The sequence below is a fragment of the Bison bison genome, unplaced genomic scaffold (assembly GCF_000754665.1).
Source record: "Bison bison bison isolate TAMUID 2011002044 unplaced genomic scaffold, Bison_UMD1.0 scf7180017864259, whole genome shotgun sequence".
NCBI classification, from domain to species: Eukaryota; Metazoa; Chordata; class Mammalia; order Artiodactyla; family Bovidae; genus Bison; species Bison bison.
In genome coordinates, this window is record NW_011494831.1 from 3,577,910 (window position 1) to 3,594,539 (window position 16,630).

Consider the following 16,630-nt stretch of genomic DNA (forward strand, 5'->3'; position numbering starts at 1 on the left):
AGTTGACTTGTACTCTTTGTGCATCCTTTCTTGACCTCCTACTCCTAGAAGAAATGATTACGCCTTTCTTCTGTATTTTCACAGCACCTGTCAGATTCTATTAAACTTATTTTTATACACATATGAGCCCAGAGAACATGGCACAGAATATGCATACTCCTGGGTGCTCAATAAACTCAGATTTTGCCATCAAGAAGCAGAGACCAGATCAATCAAGAAATGTCTGTCAACTACCCTGCTACTGTGAAGGGAAAATGATACAACTATTTTGGAAAACAGCTTTGTAGTTTCGTTAAAAATTTAAATATACACCTATCAGATGACCCAGAAATTCTCCTAAGAAATGAAAACATATGTCAGCACCAAAATGTGCAGATATTTATAGCACTTTTATTCACAGTAGCCAAAAAGTAGAGAAAAATCCAACTATCAATGGATGGATTTTAAAAAGCACTAAAAAATGAAATACTGATAAACAATGCAACGTGGATGAACATCAAAGACATTATGTGAAATGAAAAGCCAGACACAAACTTACACAGAAAGTAGATCAGTGATTATGGGGCTGAGATGGGAATGAACAGTTTAGGTGTTTTAGTCACTAAGTCGTGTCTGACTCTTGAGACCCCATGGAGTATAGCCTGCCAGGCCCTTCTGTCCATGGGATTTCCCAGGCAAGAATACTGGAACAGGTTGCCATTTCCATCTCCAAGAGATCTTCCTGACCCAGGGATCGAACCCATGTCTCCTACGTTGCAGGCAGATTCTTTACCACCTGAGCCACCAGGGAAGCTGAAATTTCCTAAAATTAGCTGCATAAAGACTACAATTCTGGAGGTCCAATGGTGAAGACATCGTGCTTTCACTGCTGTGGCCCCAGCTTCAACCCCTGATTGGGGAACTATGATCCTGCAAGCTGCATAGTATGGCCCCCCCAAAAAATCATTGAATTTATACACTTAGAACAGATGAACTTTGTTATGTAAATTATACCTCCATAAAGCTGATAAAGACAAATAATTAAATGAAAATATTTTAGGCCAACATGATGGAAAAGCTGTCAGCCTTGTGTATTCTTATCTTAAACTTGGCTCTTGTAGGATACTCTGGCTATATCATACAGTTTCCTATCTCCTCTAACAGGACAAGAATTGATCAGTTTAAACTTAATCAGGGTTTTGTTTCTGGCACACGCAATCTCTAATACTTAAAATGACTGGGGAAGCAGCCAAAGATCATGCATCTTTGGAGCACCAGCAATGTAGATGTTAGGGACTGCATGTTTGTGGCCACCATTCCCTCCCAATTCATATGTTGAAAATCCTAATTCCCAATGTGACTTGGTACTTGGAGGTGCACTTGGAGGCCTTTGGGAGGTAATCAGGTCATATGGGTGGAGCCCTCATGATAGGATTAATGCTATTATATGAAGAGAAAAGACTAGAACCTGTTCTCTCCATGTAAGGATACAGTAAGAAGGCAGCTGTCTACAAGCCAGGAAGCACTCAACAGACACCAGGTAGGCAGGTACCTTGATACTGGACTTCTCCGCCTCCAGAAAACTGGGAGAAATACACATGTGTTTCGTTTAAGCCACCTAGTCTATGGTGATTTGTTACAGCAGCCCTGGCAGAATAAAACAGGTATTTTTTTCCCAGTGAATTCTATACCATCTTTATCTTAATGTCTTCTACAGCAGTCTCCTCTGATAGCTAGATTAGAAAACAGAAGAAACATATACAGAACAGAATGGTAGAAGGCCATCAGCAGTCATTTCAGAGCCTCCCTGTTTTGGGAACCATCTATTAGTATAGGAACTGTTCCTAACAGGAATCATTCTAATCCAAAACAGTTGTTTACATAGTAACTCTGCATCAGTACTTGCATTCTTTAAGTTAAGGTATCGCTTAAATCCTGGTTCCTCTCAACAGCAGCATTTAGCTATGTCTTAGGGAAGACATACAAGCCACTGTTGGGACGCCATTAAAAAAAATATTTTTGTGTCACTGTGGATTCTACTACTCTCAGCAATACAGAAATACCACATGAACACTATTTAAAAAGTCTTGGATTAAGCTCTGGAGAATTCTCATAGGCAAATTCTTCTGTGTGGGCCGGATCTGTAAATACTCCAATAAAATCTATTTCCAAGAAGAATGGACCATCCACTTTATCAGCCAGGGTGAATCCAATAGATGAAATCTAAATTTAAAACAGAGAAATTGATCAAAATCTTGTATGCTGATGTTATCCCTGGAGTTTTAAAATTCTGTAATTACTATAGCTTTGTGTACATACTATCAGCCCTTAACATGTATACCATAGTACTCAACTGCTGTAGCAAATTATAAGAAGCACATGACTGCTTTTCTTTCCACATTCTACTTCTCTCTTTAAAACAGTGCCACTTAAGACTAATAAGTAAAAATGGATGTCTAATGGAGGTTCCTTGAAGCTCCCCTGAACTCTATTTTAAAGCTAAAGTAAAATGTAGGCATGCTGAAAAGATGACCACACAAATTCCTCCAAGCAAGGGGTTTGGTTCACAGGACAGTTCTGAGTCAGCATCTGTCCAGGTATAACAGGAGTATACTTAAATAGGAATTTTCATCTTTCATTTTCCAGCCCTCAAAAATGAACTGAACTAATCCTCACAGTTCTATTTCACTAAAGGTAATAAACGGTCTTTCCCTGATGCTGAGAAAGATTGAAGGTAGGAGAAGGGGACGGCTGAGGATGGACGACAGAGATGGTTGGATGGCATCGCCAACTCAATGGACATGAGGTTGAGCAAGCTCCAGGAATTGGTGATGGACAGGGAAGCCTGGCGTGCTGCAGTTCATGGGGTCGCAAAGAGTCAGACACGACCGAGCAACTGAACTGAACTGAATATATATGGTCTTCCCAGGTGGCGCTAGTGGTAAGGAACTCACCTGCCAACGCAGGCGACACAAGAGACTCAGGTTTCAACACTGCGTTGGGAAGACCCCCTGGAGAAGGTAATGGCAACCCACTCCAGCATTCTTGCCTGGGAAATCCCATGGACAGAGGAGCCTGGTGGGCTACAGACCGTGGGGTCCCAAAGAATCAGACGCAACTGAGCACACATGCAATACAGTCCTGAGTGAAAATACAGGAAAACGTTACCTTGTCGAGCAGAAGCTGGTACTGGGCATCCCGGATTCTTCCTTGGTTAGAGAAGAAAAATTTGGAGAAAGGAATCTGAAAGAAAAAAACCATTGGCTTCAATGCTGAAATGTAAGCAACTGAGGCATTTGTATAGAACTGCAATGATAAAATAATAATGCTTTAAATTTAATTCTAAAATTATCTAATGTGAAGTTATAACAAGTGGCTTAGTTGCTTGGATCACAGATGGAAAAAAATTTAATGAAATAATCTAAGAATTGCAAGAAAACAACTGTAAACCTTTGCAAGCCAGAAGTCCCAAAGGAAAAAATAAAAGAGTACAATTACAACTTTCTGATGGCAAAAAAAAAAAAAAAAAAGTATCCTAAACACAAAACTTTTACAGATAACTAAGAAAAAGATCAAACAACCCAACAGAAAAATGGAGATGGGAGAAACAGGCACATCTGTACACTGTTAGGAGGACTGCAAATTAGTCCAACTCCTAGAGAACAGCTGACAGTTGTGGCGTGCAGGATTCCAAGATGACCCCCAGATTTCCACCTCTCGGTGCACACACCTTCTGCCAGGTATTCAGACACCAATCTCAGCGCTGCTGTGAAGGGACGCCACAGAAGTCGGGTCCCAAATCAGCTGACCTTAACATAGGGAAGATGATCCTCTGCAGGTGTGCAATCACTTGAGCTCATAAAAATGCCTGGTGAAGGAGGTTAGAAGCATGAGAGGGACTCAAAGGGGGAAGTGAGGGAGATTCTCCACTGCTGGCTTTGAAGACAGAGGAGCTCAATGGCAAGGAGTGTGGGCTGCTTACAGGACCTGAGAGTGGCTTCCGGCTGACAACCAGTAAAGAGACAAGGATATCATTACAACCACAGGAACTCAATCAGGCCAACAATCAGAATGAGCTTGGAAGTGGATTCTTCCCCAGAGCCTCCAAGAAGAATACAGCCCAGCTGACACCTTGTGATATCAGCCTTAGAAGGCCCTCAACACTGAACCTGGCCATAGGCTGTCTAATCTGTGGCTTACAGAACGTGAGCTAATATGTTGTTTGAAGCTGCGAAGTCTGTGGTATTTTTAACACAGCAATAGGAAACTAACAGCAGTACCTAACAAAATTTGAAATGCTATAATTTGACCTGCCAATTTTACTTTTAGAAATCTGTATTACAGATAAACTCTGACAAACACATAAAGATGCAGCTTTTTCTAATAACAATGAGAAAAAAAGGAAACATAGAGGAATAGTTGAATAAATTATGGTGCAATCATATAACTAAATATAATTTAGTTATATGATTTCAAAAATGCAGTATTAACAGATCTACACCTGATGCTGTGGGAAGATGTCCACAATATATTATTAGTAAAAAGGAAGATATAGACAAAATCTACAGTGTAAATATCATTTGTGTTATAAAAAGCAAAATTTTTTTTTTGGCCATGCCGTGCAGCTTGTGGGATCTTAGCTCTCTGACCAGGGACTGAACCCGAGCCCTGGTAGTGAAAGCCAAGTCCTAACCACTGCACTGCCAGACAGTTTCCCTAAAAAGAAATTATTGAAATGCCTCCAAAAAAACTAATAAATTTACTGTAGCAACTGGGAACAACCCAAGTGTCTATCAATAAAGGACTATTTCAATCAACTATTGGATACCCACATACAGAAAATACCAAACAAAATAACAAAGAATAATTACATGTAGTGATATGGAATCTTTACAGGATCTAAATTTTAAAAATATAAACCTGTACAGAAGGTGCATAAAGCATACTACTATTTTTAGTAAAAAAAAAAAAATGAAGTATATGTGCATATATATTTGCTTATAAAAAAAACTGTAAACCTATGCAAGAAACTAATAAACACAGTTACCTATAGAGGGTGGGGGGGAAGGGTAGAAGGGAACTGAATGGGAGTGAGAATTCTTGTACATATATCTATACTATTTTGATTTTTGAATTAAAAAAAAGTGAACTAAAAAAACAAAATGTCAGATTATTAATTACCCAAAACACTTGTTGACATAAAGTGAAAGTGAAGGTCGCTTAGTCGTGTCCAAATTTTTGTGACCCCATGGACTATACAGTCCATGGAATTCTCCAGGCCAGAATGCTGGAGTGGATAGCTTTTCCCTTCTCCAGGGGATCTTCCCAACCCAGGGATTGAACCCAGGTCTCCCACCTTGCAGGTGGTTTCTTTACCAGCTGAGCCACAAGGGAAGCCCAAGAATACTGGAGTGGGTAGTCTATTCCTTCTCCAGCAGATCTTCCTGACCAGGAATCAAACTGGGGTCTCCTGCATTGCAGGTGGATTCTTTACCAACTGAGCTATGAGGGAAGCAAACAAACTCAATTCAAAGTTCATTTAATAAACCACCATTGCATAAGACCATGTAATTCAGAAAGCAAATTCAAGTGCAGTCACATCCTCATTTCACCTGTTCCCTTCATTTCTGTTAAACAAACCTGGAAGGGACACTCCCATCCCCACCCCAGTTTCTCATTTTGCATCCTGGTTTGGCACTTCAACTGCCTCATTATTCAAAATGTATTCAAGCAGCATGTGTCACCCACCCCCCCAGCCTTTTGTCTTTCTGTCACATAATTTGACAAGATCACTGTCCACACTAAGGGAATTTTTTAGCCTGAAAAAAAATGCAGCTAAGAAGGAGCATTAAATCTGTACGATTTGCTTAAAAAAAAAAGGATAAACAATTGTTTTCTCTCTACAAATGACACTAGCGTGCATAATTTTTCCATCACTTTCCCCTGTTTTCTTTCTATAATCAGTGTAAATATTTGCACATCTCACTTCCATTTACTAAGGGAGAATTATTTATGAAGAAGTAAACAGCAATTAATAACATTTAATTTTTAAAAATCTCTTCCCCAATACTTTCCTTAATAATTTTAAGAAAGGTGTTGCAAACAACTATTATTTCCAGCCAAAGATTAGAACATGTAACTTCAGGAAAGAAAGTAATAAGTAATTGCTAATGATTAAATGGTAATGATACTAGAGAATAATTTGGCAATGTGCATCAAAGCTCTTAAAAATGTATGTATCTTTTTTTCTAGGTATTTTATTTCCAGGAAAACATCTAATAAATAACTCCGGATGTTACCTCAGAGTTTGATGTAACAGTGAAAAACTCTGAACACAATCTAAATGTACAACAACAGAGGATGGATTAAATAAATTGTGTCTATTTATATTTGTGCAGATATTAAAACTGATATAGAAATATATTTCAACAGAAAATTGTTCATAAAATTCAGTTCAGTGAAAAATATATGTTATAAAATAGCACTGGCACAATATTATTTTAGTAAAAAAAGTGTAAATAGAAAAGTTTGAAGGTACATACTAAAATAAAAATAGTATTTTATTTCTGGGTAATGGGAACACAAAATTATTTTCCTTTTCTGCATTTTCTAGACTTTCTCTAATGAAATACTTGTTTTATTTAATAATTTGTTATATGCATTACTTGCATACAAGTGTTACATATGTAGTAATTTTTGGTTATATATTTATATTAGTGTATAGATACCTATCTGTGTGTGTGCATACTCAGTTGCTCAGTCAGCCTCCGACTCTTTGTGATCCCATAGACTGTAGCCCACCAGGCTCCTCTGTCCATGGGTTTTCCCAGGCAGGAATACTGGAGTGGATTGCCATTTCCTCCTCCAGGGGATCCTCGCTACTCAAGGATCAAACCCATCTCCTGAGTCTCCTGCATTGGCAGGTGGCTTCTTTACCACTGAGCCACATGGGAAGCTCAGATATGTAAGTAATGCCTGTTATATGCTAGGCACTGCACTGCTCTAGGTACAAGGGAAACAGCTGTGAACAATACAAAGTCCCTGCTCTCAGAATTTACAGAATTTATGTTCCAGAGGAGCAGAGTAGACCGTGACAATAAACAGACAACTGAATGAACAAATAATTGTACTTAATGGTTAGCTCTAAGGGAAAAAAACAGGATATTATTATTGTGTGAGAGGATGCAACTCTAGCTAGAGGGCAGGAAAGGCCTCTCTGAGGTGACTTTGGAGCTGAGAAGTGAATGATAAGAGAAAGCACATGAAGAGCATGCCCACAGGATATAGCATGCAACACAAAGGCTCTAACAGAAGTAAATCTGAGTCTGACACACACAAAAGGGGGCGTATGGAAGAGGGCAGGAGGAGGAGGAGAGACTGAAGATGAAGACAGGGTCTGCTACTATAGGCCCCACGGTCATGGTGAAGAGTTTGGACTGTATTCTAACAAGGAGAGATCGCTGGAGGGTTTTAAGCATGCAAGCGATGTAATCTGAACTATGCTTTAGAAAGATCACTGGCTGTTATGTGCACAGTGGACTTTAGGAGGTAAGAGGACAAAAGAAGCTCTTGCAGTAATTCCAAGGCCTGAACTAGGGTGAGAGTGGAAGAGATAGCTAGAAATAGACGTATTTTGGAAGGAGACATGAAAGAAGTCGTTAACAGACTGGATGTGGGTTGCGGTGAAAGGAATCCAGGATGGCTGTTAGGTTTAAGTATGAGTAAAATGGAGACTTTCTTCTGGATTTATAGATTAAAAACCTTCATAGACAGAAGAAAGGAATGCACACTTGGTTTTGTCCTCATTCCCTGAATCTCCATTTATTTTCCTTCGCGTTAACATTTTTTACCTTCTAAAAGTTTCTTCTCCCTACAAAATATGACTGTCTTACAGTACCATGAAATAAATAGAATAAAAATGTTGATAACATAAAGTATGAAGTATTTATTCCCCTTAAGGGAGCCTTTCTACTCAACTAGGGACACTAGCGAGGTACAGTTGCCTGGAAGAGATGATATGGCAGGAACTTAAAAAGAATCACCTATAGTACCTGTGCACAGGGCAGAGATACACTTATGACTCTGCATGGACCTGGCCACACCCTTACCAAAAGTATTTACTGGAGGACTTCCCTGGTGGTATGGTGGATAGGAATCATCTACCAATACAGGAGACACGGGTTTGATCCCTGGTCTGGGAAGATTCCACATGCTGTGGAACAACTAAGCCCACGCGTCACAACTACTAAGCCCGAGAGCTACAAGTACTGAACCCGCACACTCTAAGACATATGTTCCGCAACAAGAGAAGCCACCACAGTGAGAAGCCCATGCACTACAATGAAAAGTAGTCCTTGCTCAGTGCAGCTAGGGAAAGCCCACACAGCAACGAAGACTCAGCGCAACCAAAAATAAATAATTTTTTAAAACTATTTACTGATTAGTAAGCAAACATTTATATTAATGAAAGAAAAAAATAAATTATGTAAATCTTGCCTTTAGGTCCTCTTCCTTCTTTCCCTTCCCATAGTCCAAGAGGAATTAATAAGAAAACTACAATGTAACCATGACCAAAAGACCTCATTTTCATACAAGAAAAGACTTGTGCTGTTGTTACCTTGACCTCCTGCCAGTAGGGCCCCCCACGGGTGAACATGAAGTAACTGTACATCTGATCCTTCTTCTGGATTATATCTGTGTCCTCCCTGATATTCACCATCCAAGGTCGACCATCTCCACGGACACGGAGATACAGAGTGTTGAACTGGGACCAATCGTAAGATCTCTTCATTTCAAAAGGGCCCTAAGGTACAGAAAAGAATGTTAATTTCACCTCATTTCCCACTATTAGCAAAATGTGAGTCACCATCACCTTTTACAGCATCAAAGGGATCAACAAGCCATTTTTCTGCCTTTTTCTGCTTTCTACCACTTTATGAAGGCAGATAAATCTGATGATTCTTATTCTAGCACAAAATACTGACCTAGTTAAATGTTTCTAAGTTAATGTTCAAGGCATGATTTGCACAGGACAATGTTTACATGGGATAGACACTTGTGTCACTGAACAGAAATGAATTACTGCATGTATTTTCTTTCCCTGGGTCTAGAGAGCAATGGCTTCTGAGTGGGCCATTTTACTGAAACTGCCTTCCCTTAAATCAGAAAACTATGAAACACCTCAAGTTGTGTTTTTGTTTTTGGCCACGTAGCATGAGGGATCTTAGTTCACTGACTAGGGATCGGAACCTGTGCCGCTGCAGTAGAAGCACAGAGTCCTAATCATTGGACTGCCAGGGAATTCTAGACCTCAATTTTTAAAACCCATATTATTTTAACAGCTACCATCCATTGAAAATATACATTAACCACTTGGCATGCATAATTGGATCTTCACAATAGCCCTATGAGATAGGAACTATCATTGTTTTCCATTTTATAGATGAATAAACTGAGCATTCAACTCATAACGGGTAGGTCCAGTGCTGTTTAACTCCAAAATCTATGTTCTTAAAAACTACCTAAATGGTCTCTCTTTGAAAGCAAAATGTAGTATTAGTTTCCAAAGGTGTTTGTTACTTCAGAGCTCATCTGATTTCAATAATACCAATGCTCAGATATGAACTCTTACTTACTAGCCAAACAATTTTGGACAAACTACAGAATCTCCCCAAGCCTGTTTCCTCATCTGTAAAAGTGAGATGGCTATACCTTACTAACATTGATGTCGGGAATAAAAGGGATAATGTATATAAAGTAATCAGCACAAAAACTGGCAGGGTACACTTACCAATGTTATCAACTATTTTCATTATTCCACAGGTTATCACAGAATTATTTTCTACTGTGGACTGACCAAATCCATTCCGTGGATTTTCAAGGCCTGAAATAAAATCTTCTATGCAACTTTGTTACTGCTGAAAGAACACTTTCCTTTCTTTTTCATGATTTATCTTGAGAGGGGGCCCAATACTATTCCCACCATTTGCTTTTCTCCTTAAAGCACCATAACCAAGCAAACAACCAGTGGTTGTGGCCACTGCCAGGCACGGGAGCCTGGCCAGAGCAGCCCTGAAACAACAGCTCATCAGCAAATTTGCAGAAAGCAACAGGCTGGTGGTGAGACAAAGGAGCTGACCTAAGCAGCTTTGGAAAAGGGTGTTCTGACTGGAAACCAGAAGGCTAAAGACAAAGAATACTATACATAAGCATTGTATGCTAGTTGGTGAAGATGATTCTCACAGGGTTATGGGTTATAAATTTTGAAATGGCTTTTCATGTAGGGTTGAATTAATAAGTAAATGTATGGTAAATGGTGGGAGACAGGTTTCACACCATTACAGACGGAAGTTATCAACACACAACAGGGAGGAGGCTAGAGTAAATCATGTAGTACCGGATTAGAGTCAAAGCACTAGTATGAACTCATACTTAGCTTAGTATATATAAATAATTACAGACGTGTTTCCACAAGTTGATATGAAAATATATATTTCCTAGCTGTGTCCACCGAGAGGTCCTAAATATACTGTCAATACAGATCTTGGTTTCTAATACCAGTAAAAAAAAAAAATGAGGGCTTCTTTGAGAAATGGCTGATTCTAGGGTTGGAACAGAGAAAAATACAAAATGAGCTATGGTATCTTATAGTGCCAAAAAGTGCTCAAAAAAACAAAAGGGTGGTGGCAAGTCAAAGGGACAGGTATAATCTGAAAGAACTCCCAGTGGCCAAAGCTGGAACAATCTGAACAACAAAATAAATAACATGGTATTGGATCATAACCCAAAGTGTAAGTCCATTCTAAATGACTGAATAAACAAATAAATGTGGGAGAAGAAAAAAAACCTTCCTTTGTGAAAAACTGAAATCTCAAGTAATTTATGAAAATACTACCCCTTCCAGGATATAGAACTTAATCCCATACTCTACCCCATGCCTTGAATGTAGGGTACACTTAGTGACTTGTTTCCAAAGAACAGAATATGAAAAGAGGCGGGGCTGGGGGGGGTGAGTACTTAACAATGGAGTAACCTAGCAAACACTACCCTGACCAGGTGACCAACATTAACACATCAGTGATGAGTCAGGTTGCTAGTATATACCCCTGATATGATGGGAAGTGTACTTCAACTCTGTGCTGCTGCTAAGTCGCTTCAGTCGTGTCCGACTCTTAGCCACCCCATGGACTGCAACCTACCAGGCTCCTCCTTCCATGGGATTCTCCAGGCAAGAGTACTGGAGTAGGGTGCCACTGCCTTCTCTAACTCTATGCTCTTTTTCCTAAAACCTAGAACCTCAGTCTAACGAGGGGGTAAAAAAATAAAAAAATCCCAAATTGAGGATCATTCTACAAAATACCTGACCAGTATTTCTCAAATCCTCAAGAAAAATAAGGAAAGACTAAGAAACTGTCACAGAAATAGTTTTCTTGAAAAAAAAAATCCACAGGCTGGCCCTACTTCCCACTCTAAGGAACACCAAGCCATAAGAGGGTCTGTGGGCTATGTCAGAGGAGACGCAAACCTCCCTAGATTATCGTTTAAATGTCAACCCTCCTCAGGGCTCCTCAAACATAAGTATGCCTCATCCTGGCCGATAATGATGTCCAGAAACATGTAGCCTCTCTTCAGGAACCGCTTTCCCCTCGTGCTTATGAAACTACACTTGTGCCCAGTAGTTATTTAACCCCACACACAAGATGAGACGTCAGGTGTTTTCATTTACAGAAATAAAAGCTGTCTGCTACAGCTCGTGCTACAATGAAGTCCACCCCAGTTCACCAGAAAACCGCAGCTCCTGAATTTCACGTACCCTTGGAATCTTGGATACCATAGCACAGTACCCACTTCGGCCACTTTCCCCATCCTGGGGCGCCTCGGAGCTCAGAGTTCCATACAGCAGCGCACTTTGGTTATTCTTGCCCATTTTCAGGAACACTTCACTTCTGCCACCAATCACTTTATCAGAAGTTACTGTCCACTTATCCAAATCTTCTTTGCTACGGAACTGCCAGACGACCTTGGCTTGTTCCATCAAGACCTCATGCAGAGGGCGGCCTTCAGGCCCTATCCAATATTTCACAATATCATCCTTCAAACGCCTAAAATGGTCCTTCATTTCTTCTTTAATTGCTTTATCAAAACTAGTTTCAGGCTTGTCCTCAGGAGAAGTTATTTCCAAAGCAACTTCTCTTTGGTGATGTTCTTCCAAATTCCCTTTAGTCTTCCTCTGAAAAGAGGCTTTGCCAGGAGCAGCCACTGGTTTCTGAAAACTACTGGAACAATAGTCTGCAAAGCGAATCCCCCAAAATGGAAAAGAGGCAACTCTTGGCTTCGGGCATTTTCTGAGAATATAAGTGCCATTCAACAATTTATGAACCAAAGCCATGATAAAAAAAAAATTAAAATGTAAATTTTTCCCAGGGCTACCAAGGAAAGAAGCTTCAGCAAATAGCCCAATTCCACCTATAATAAAAGATACAGTGAAGAGTTACTAGTGTACCAATGAATACATCATAATTTCAAATTCAACATGGATCTTGTACTGTGAAATTCATTAAGTTATTTTCTAATTCTATAAATATTTACTATGAGCAGAAAAAAGTTTACACTGTATATAATGTATCCCACTGCTTTGTGAAAATAGGCCAAGATGAACAGAAACACAACCTCCTTCGTGGAGTTAATGATCATCCCCAAAATAATTCAAGAGTGTGCTTCAAAAGGTAGTGTCAACTTTAAAGTAAATTTTTATGCTACATTTTAAAAAAATAATTGGTTCCTAAAATAAAATATTCAACTAATTCACTCCAAGATTGAGGCTAACTGACATTTTAGCACTTCTTCTATAAAAAGAACAGATTACAGTTTGCATGTGGAGTCAGAAGACTGCACAGCTAGAACTGTTTACCCTCAAAGCAAAAACCCTCAAAGAAGCTGATCTTCCGAGGCCTTCATTTCCTTGGGGGAAAGGCTGGGATAACACCTCCCCTACCTACCTTAAGGGATTCTTCTGTTGCTCACATGGATTGATGGCTATAATAGGGTTCTCTGATCCAGTTAAGTCTGACAAGATCCCCAAGATTCTTCACGTCTAATAAGCTACTAGGTCCAAGGCCCATACTTTGAGTAACAAGGTTTTGACTATCAGTCACTACTTGAGGTCCTCAAAGATAGAACCTAAACCATAGTAGCAATACCACCATTACATTTAAATGCCGTTCTTAATATTTTCAAACCACCCTGACAAATATTATCTCATTTAATCCACATAAGCCTCCTGTAAGACAGTCAGGTATTTCCTTTCAGAAGGAAATTGACACCAACAGGTGAAGTAACCTGCCCAAGATTACAATGCTAATCAGTATGGAAGCAAGCACTAGAACCCTGGCCTTAAATGTTCCCATTTGACACTGCTGGCTCTCTGTATGTAAAACATGAGTAATATAACTTCTATGTCTCTGCTGAAGTAACAACTTTGCTCTTGCAAAAACGTTTAATGATTGCTGGCAGGCAGTGCTGCAAGAACCAGGAAAGCTAAATAGGAAGGCTACCAATCCCCTCTCCTACTTATTCCAGCTACCCTGAAAATGAAATAAAATATGCAATGCTAATTTCGTCATCTTTCTCTCACCAGAGAGAAGAGACAAAAACAAAAAATCACCCACTAGTAAGAATACAGTACTGAGAAACAGGATGGAATGCTGAGAACTTCAGAAGCTTCAAAAATGCCCCAAATCCAACAACTCAGCTCACCTGCCTCAGTTGCTTAAGAGTCTACATCAAAATGGCACCCAGACCCCTCTATCTACAACACAGGACTGGTCATCTTTCTAGACTGCCCCTCCTCCCTCACTCCCTACATCAGGCGGCTCATGACCTCATGTCTCCTAAGTCACTGCGTTCCAGACGTGCACCCCTACCTCCAATCTACCCCACTACTCTCAGCATCTACAGAGGGCCTAAAACACAAATTGATTTTTTATCTTCTCAGACTAACACTCTTTAGAGGCTCTCATGGTCTTCGGAATAAAACTCAACTTTCTCCACAGGGTCTGTGAGACTCCTCCAGATATAGCCTCTGCTCATCTCTCCAATATTCCCTCTAATCACACCCTACTCTGCTCTAATCACAGAGAACACCTGTGTTCCAGAAACTGCCACCCAGCACTCCCTGTCTGGTCATCGTGTCTTAGCAGATTGCTGCTCCTAGGCCAGAAATGCCCTCTACTGATTTCTGCTGGCTAATTTATCCTTTGAGACTCAGCTCAGACATCCATTACCTTCTCAAAGAACCCTTAATTACTCAACTCCACCAAGACCTTTTGATGTGGTCTCACTGCATACTAGGCTTAAGCTTCCCCCCACCCCTACCATTTATTGCCAGTTCCCTTCTCAGTCTCCCTGCCAGACTAGATCTTCACTGCGGTATTTTCAACTCCCAGGATGGTGCCAGACATGCGGCAGGCTTCTAATATTTGTCAAACAAATAATATGTCCGCATTTATCCACCAACACCGCCACTAGTGTCTTGGTTCAGGGTTTTAGTGATTCTTCCCAGAACTATTGAAATTCCCCTAACAAAGGGCTTCTTGGGCTTCCCTGGTGTTCCAGTGGTTAAGAACTCGCCTTGCAATGCAAAGCACACCAGTTCTATACCTGGTCCGGGAAGATCCCACATGCAGCAAGGCAGCTAAGCCCCTACACCACAACTACTGAGCCCACGTGAGGCAACTACTGAAGCCCTCTTGCCTAGAGCTCATACTCTGCAACAGGAGAAGACACCACAATGAGAAGCCCACACACCACAATAAAGAGTAGCCCTGGCTCGCCACAACTAGAGAAAGCCGACACACAGCAACGAAGACCCACCACAGCCAAAAAATAGATGAAAGTTTTTTTTAAAAAAGGGGGGAGAGGCTTCTCAAACTTTAAAGTGCCTTGAATTTTATGGGAATTTTGTTAAAATGCAGATCCTGATTTAGTGGGCACAGGATGGGGCCTGATATTCTATATTTCTAACAAGTCCCCAGGTGATTGCTGGTGCAGAGAACACCTTTTAGGATTTAGTAAAAGTCCTAACTCATCTCTCTGACTCTGACCTCCTCCTCCTCTCCCAATCCAACCTTTGACTGGCAACAAAGGGGATTTTTCTAAATATGATGGCACTCCCCTTATTCAGCAATTCTGTCCAGAAATTTAAACTCCTAAAATGGTACACAAGGCCCTTCAAAATGCACCCAATTCCTTGGTCTCACTTCTCACTTTCATGGGCAATACCCTCAGCTCTTAACTACAATCATGTCTGATGCACAAAAAACACATCACTCAAAAATGACAAAAGTGACCAAACATTCTACTATCCTGGCTAATACAAGTGACTGCCATACCTGACCAGTCACAGCATTAGCCTCACTCTAGATACATAAGCTTCTTTCCTAATCATAGAATTACTTCCATCTCTCGACTACTTTCCCTCAAATCATATAACAGAAACCTAAGTCCAACAATAAGTCCCTTCTAACACCCTTTACATGAGATGCCCCATGGCTTTAGGTATTCTCTTCCACTACAGTAAGCCCAACTTGTTCAGCTATAAACATGTTCCTGGTGGCTTCTGAATGGAGGGCACTGACATTGCTCTTCCTCCGTATTCTCATGAGAACCTGTGCTTACATCTCACAGCCCTTACATACTGTTAGAATCTTGCTTTTATCTGTCTACCTTAAGTAGCCTGGCTTTAATCTTGGACTATGGCTTGAACATTAACTGATCCTCACATGTTTGCTAAAATAAATGAACATCTTGTAAATGGTATGTTTTCACATGGACAAAAAATACAAGGGAACCAGGAGAAATAACCACAGTTGATCTCACGTCCTGGAATCACAGGTAATATCTAAATTTCCCTGACTTCTTTGAATGATTTTTAACCTCTACATATACAGAAATTTGGGAAATAAATGATAAGCCTTTAAAATGGAATCTGTACAATCTTAAACATGAATTCTCATGAATACCATGTTTAGGTTACACTAGTGAGTGGCAAATGAGGAGTATATACAAAAAATGCATATACACTAACATTACAAGTATTAAAATGTATGGACAAAAAAGATTTAGGGGTGAAAAAGACTTAGAGTAGTGTTTACGACAATGGGACTATAAGTAATATTATTCACTATTTTCCAACCCATCAATAGTGTTACTACTTCTCTAATAATATAACTTTAATTGTAAGTGTGTTGTTTCATTCTATTACCGATAAACATAAAGTCAAAATCATTAACTGGATGATCTCCAGCCGAAGTTGCTGAGTTTTCCTGACAATGTAACCTAAGCGGCTAAAAGAGAGCAGTGTTAGTGAAGTTTGATACCCAAAGCTTACGATATGCCAGAAACCGTTCTGAGTGCATTGATATTTTCACAACAACGATGAGAAAGGTACTATTATTATTCCGATTGCAAAGACAAACAAATGGAGGTTCCAAAATTAAATCACCCGAGGTCATACAACTAGTTAAGTGGCAAAACTAACCCCAGAGTCCCAGTGTTTAGTCGGGGAGCGATCGTGACCGTGCCACAGCCCCCTTACCCCTCACCTGCTAGGACCGTGTCACCCTCACAAGCTCCCGACACGCCAACTCCAAGC

General features: G+C 40.1%; 1 protein-coding gene across 3 annotated transcripts in view; it reads right to left on the reverse strand.

Annotated features, from left to right (window-relative positions):
• Nucleotides 1-41: 41 nt before the first annotated feature.
• NDUFAF1 (NADH dehydrogenase (ubiquinone) complex I, assembly factor 1) overlaps nucleotides 42-16,630 on the reverse strand; it is a 17,702-nt gene continuing 1,113 nt past the window's right edge. For 2 of the 3 annotated variants that reach the window (XM_010847987.1, XM_010847988.1), the window contains exons 3-7: nucleotides 16,581-16,622; nucleotides 11,792-12,444; nucleotides 8,597-8,782; nucleotides 3,148-3,222; nucleotides 42-2,202 (exon numbers count right to left, since the gene is read on the reverse strand). In XM_010847987.1, coding sequence (XP_010846289.1) covers nucleotides 2,053-2,202; nucleotides 3,148-3,222; nucleotides 8,597-8,782; nucleotides 11,792-12,367 — 987 coding nt within the window. In that variant the 5' untranslated portion in view covers nucleotides 12,368-12,444; nucleotides 16,581-16,622 and the 3' untranslated portion in view covers nucleotides 42-2,052. The remainder of the gene's footprint in view (nucleotides 2,203-3,147; nucleotides 3,223-8,596; nucleotides 8,783-11,791; nucleotides 12,445-16,580; nucleotides 16,623-16,630) is intronic. The other variant, XM_010847989.1, reaches the window with a different exon arrangement.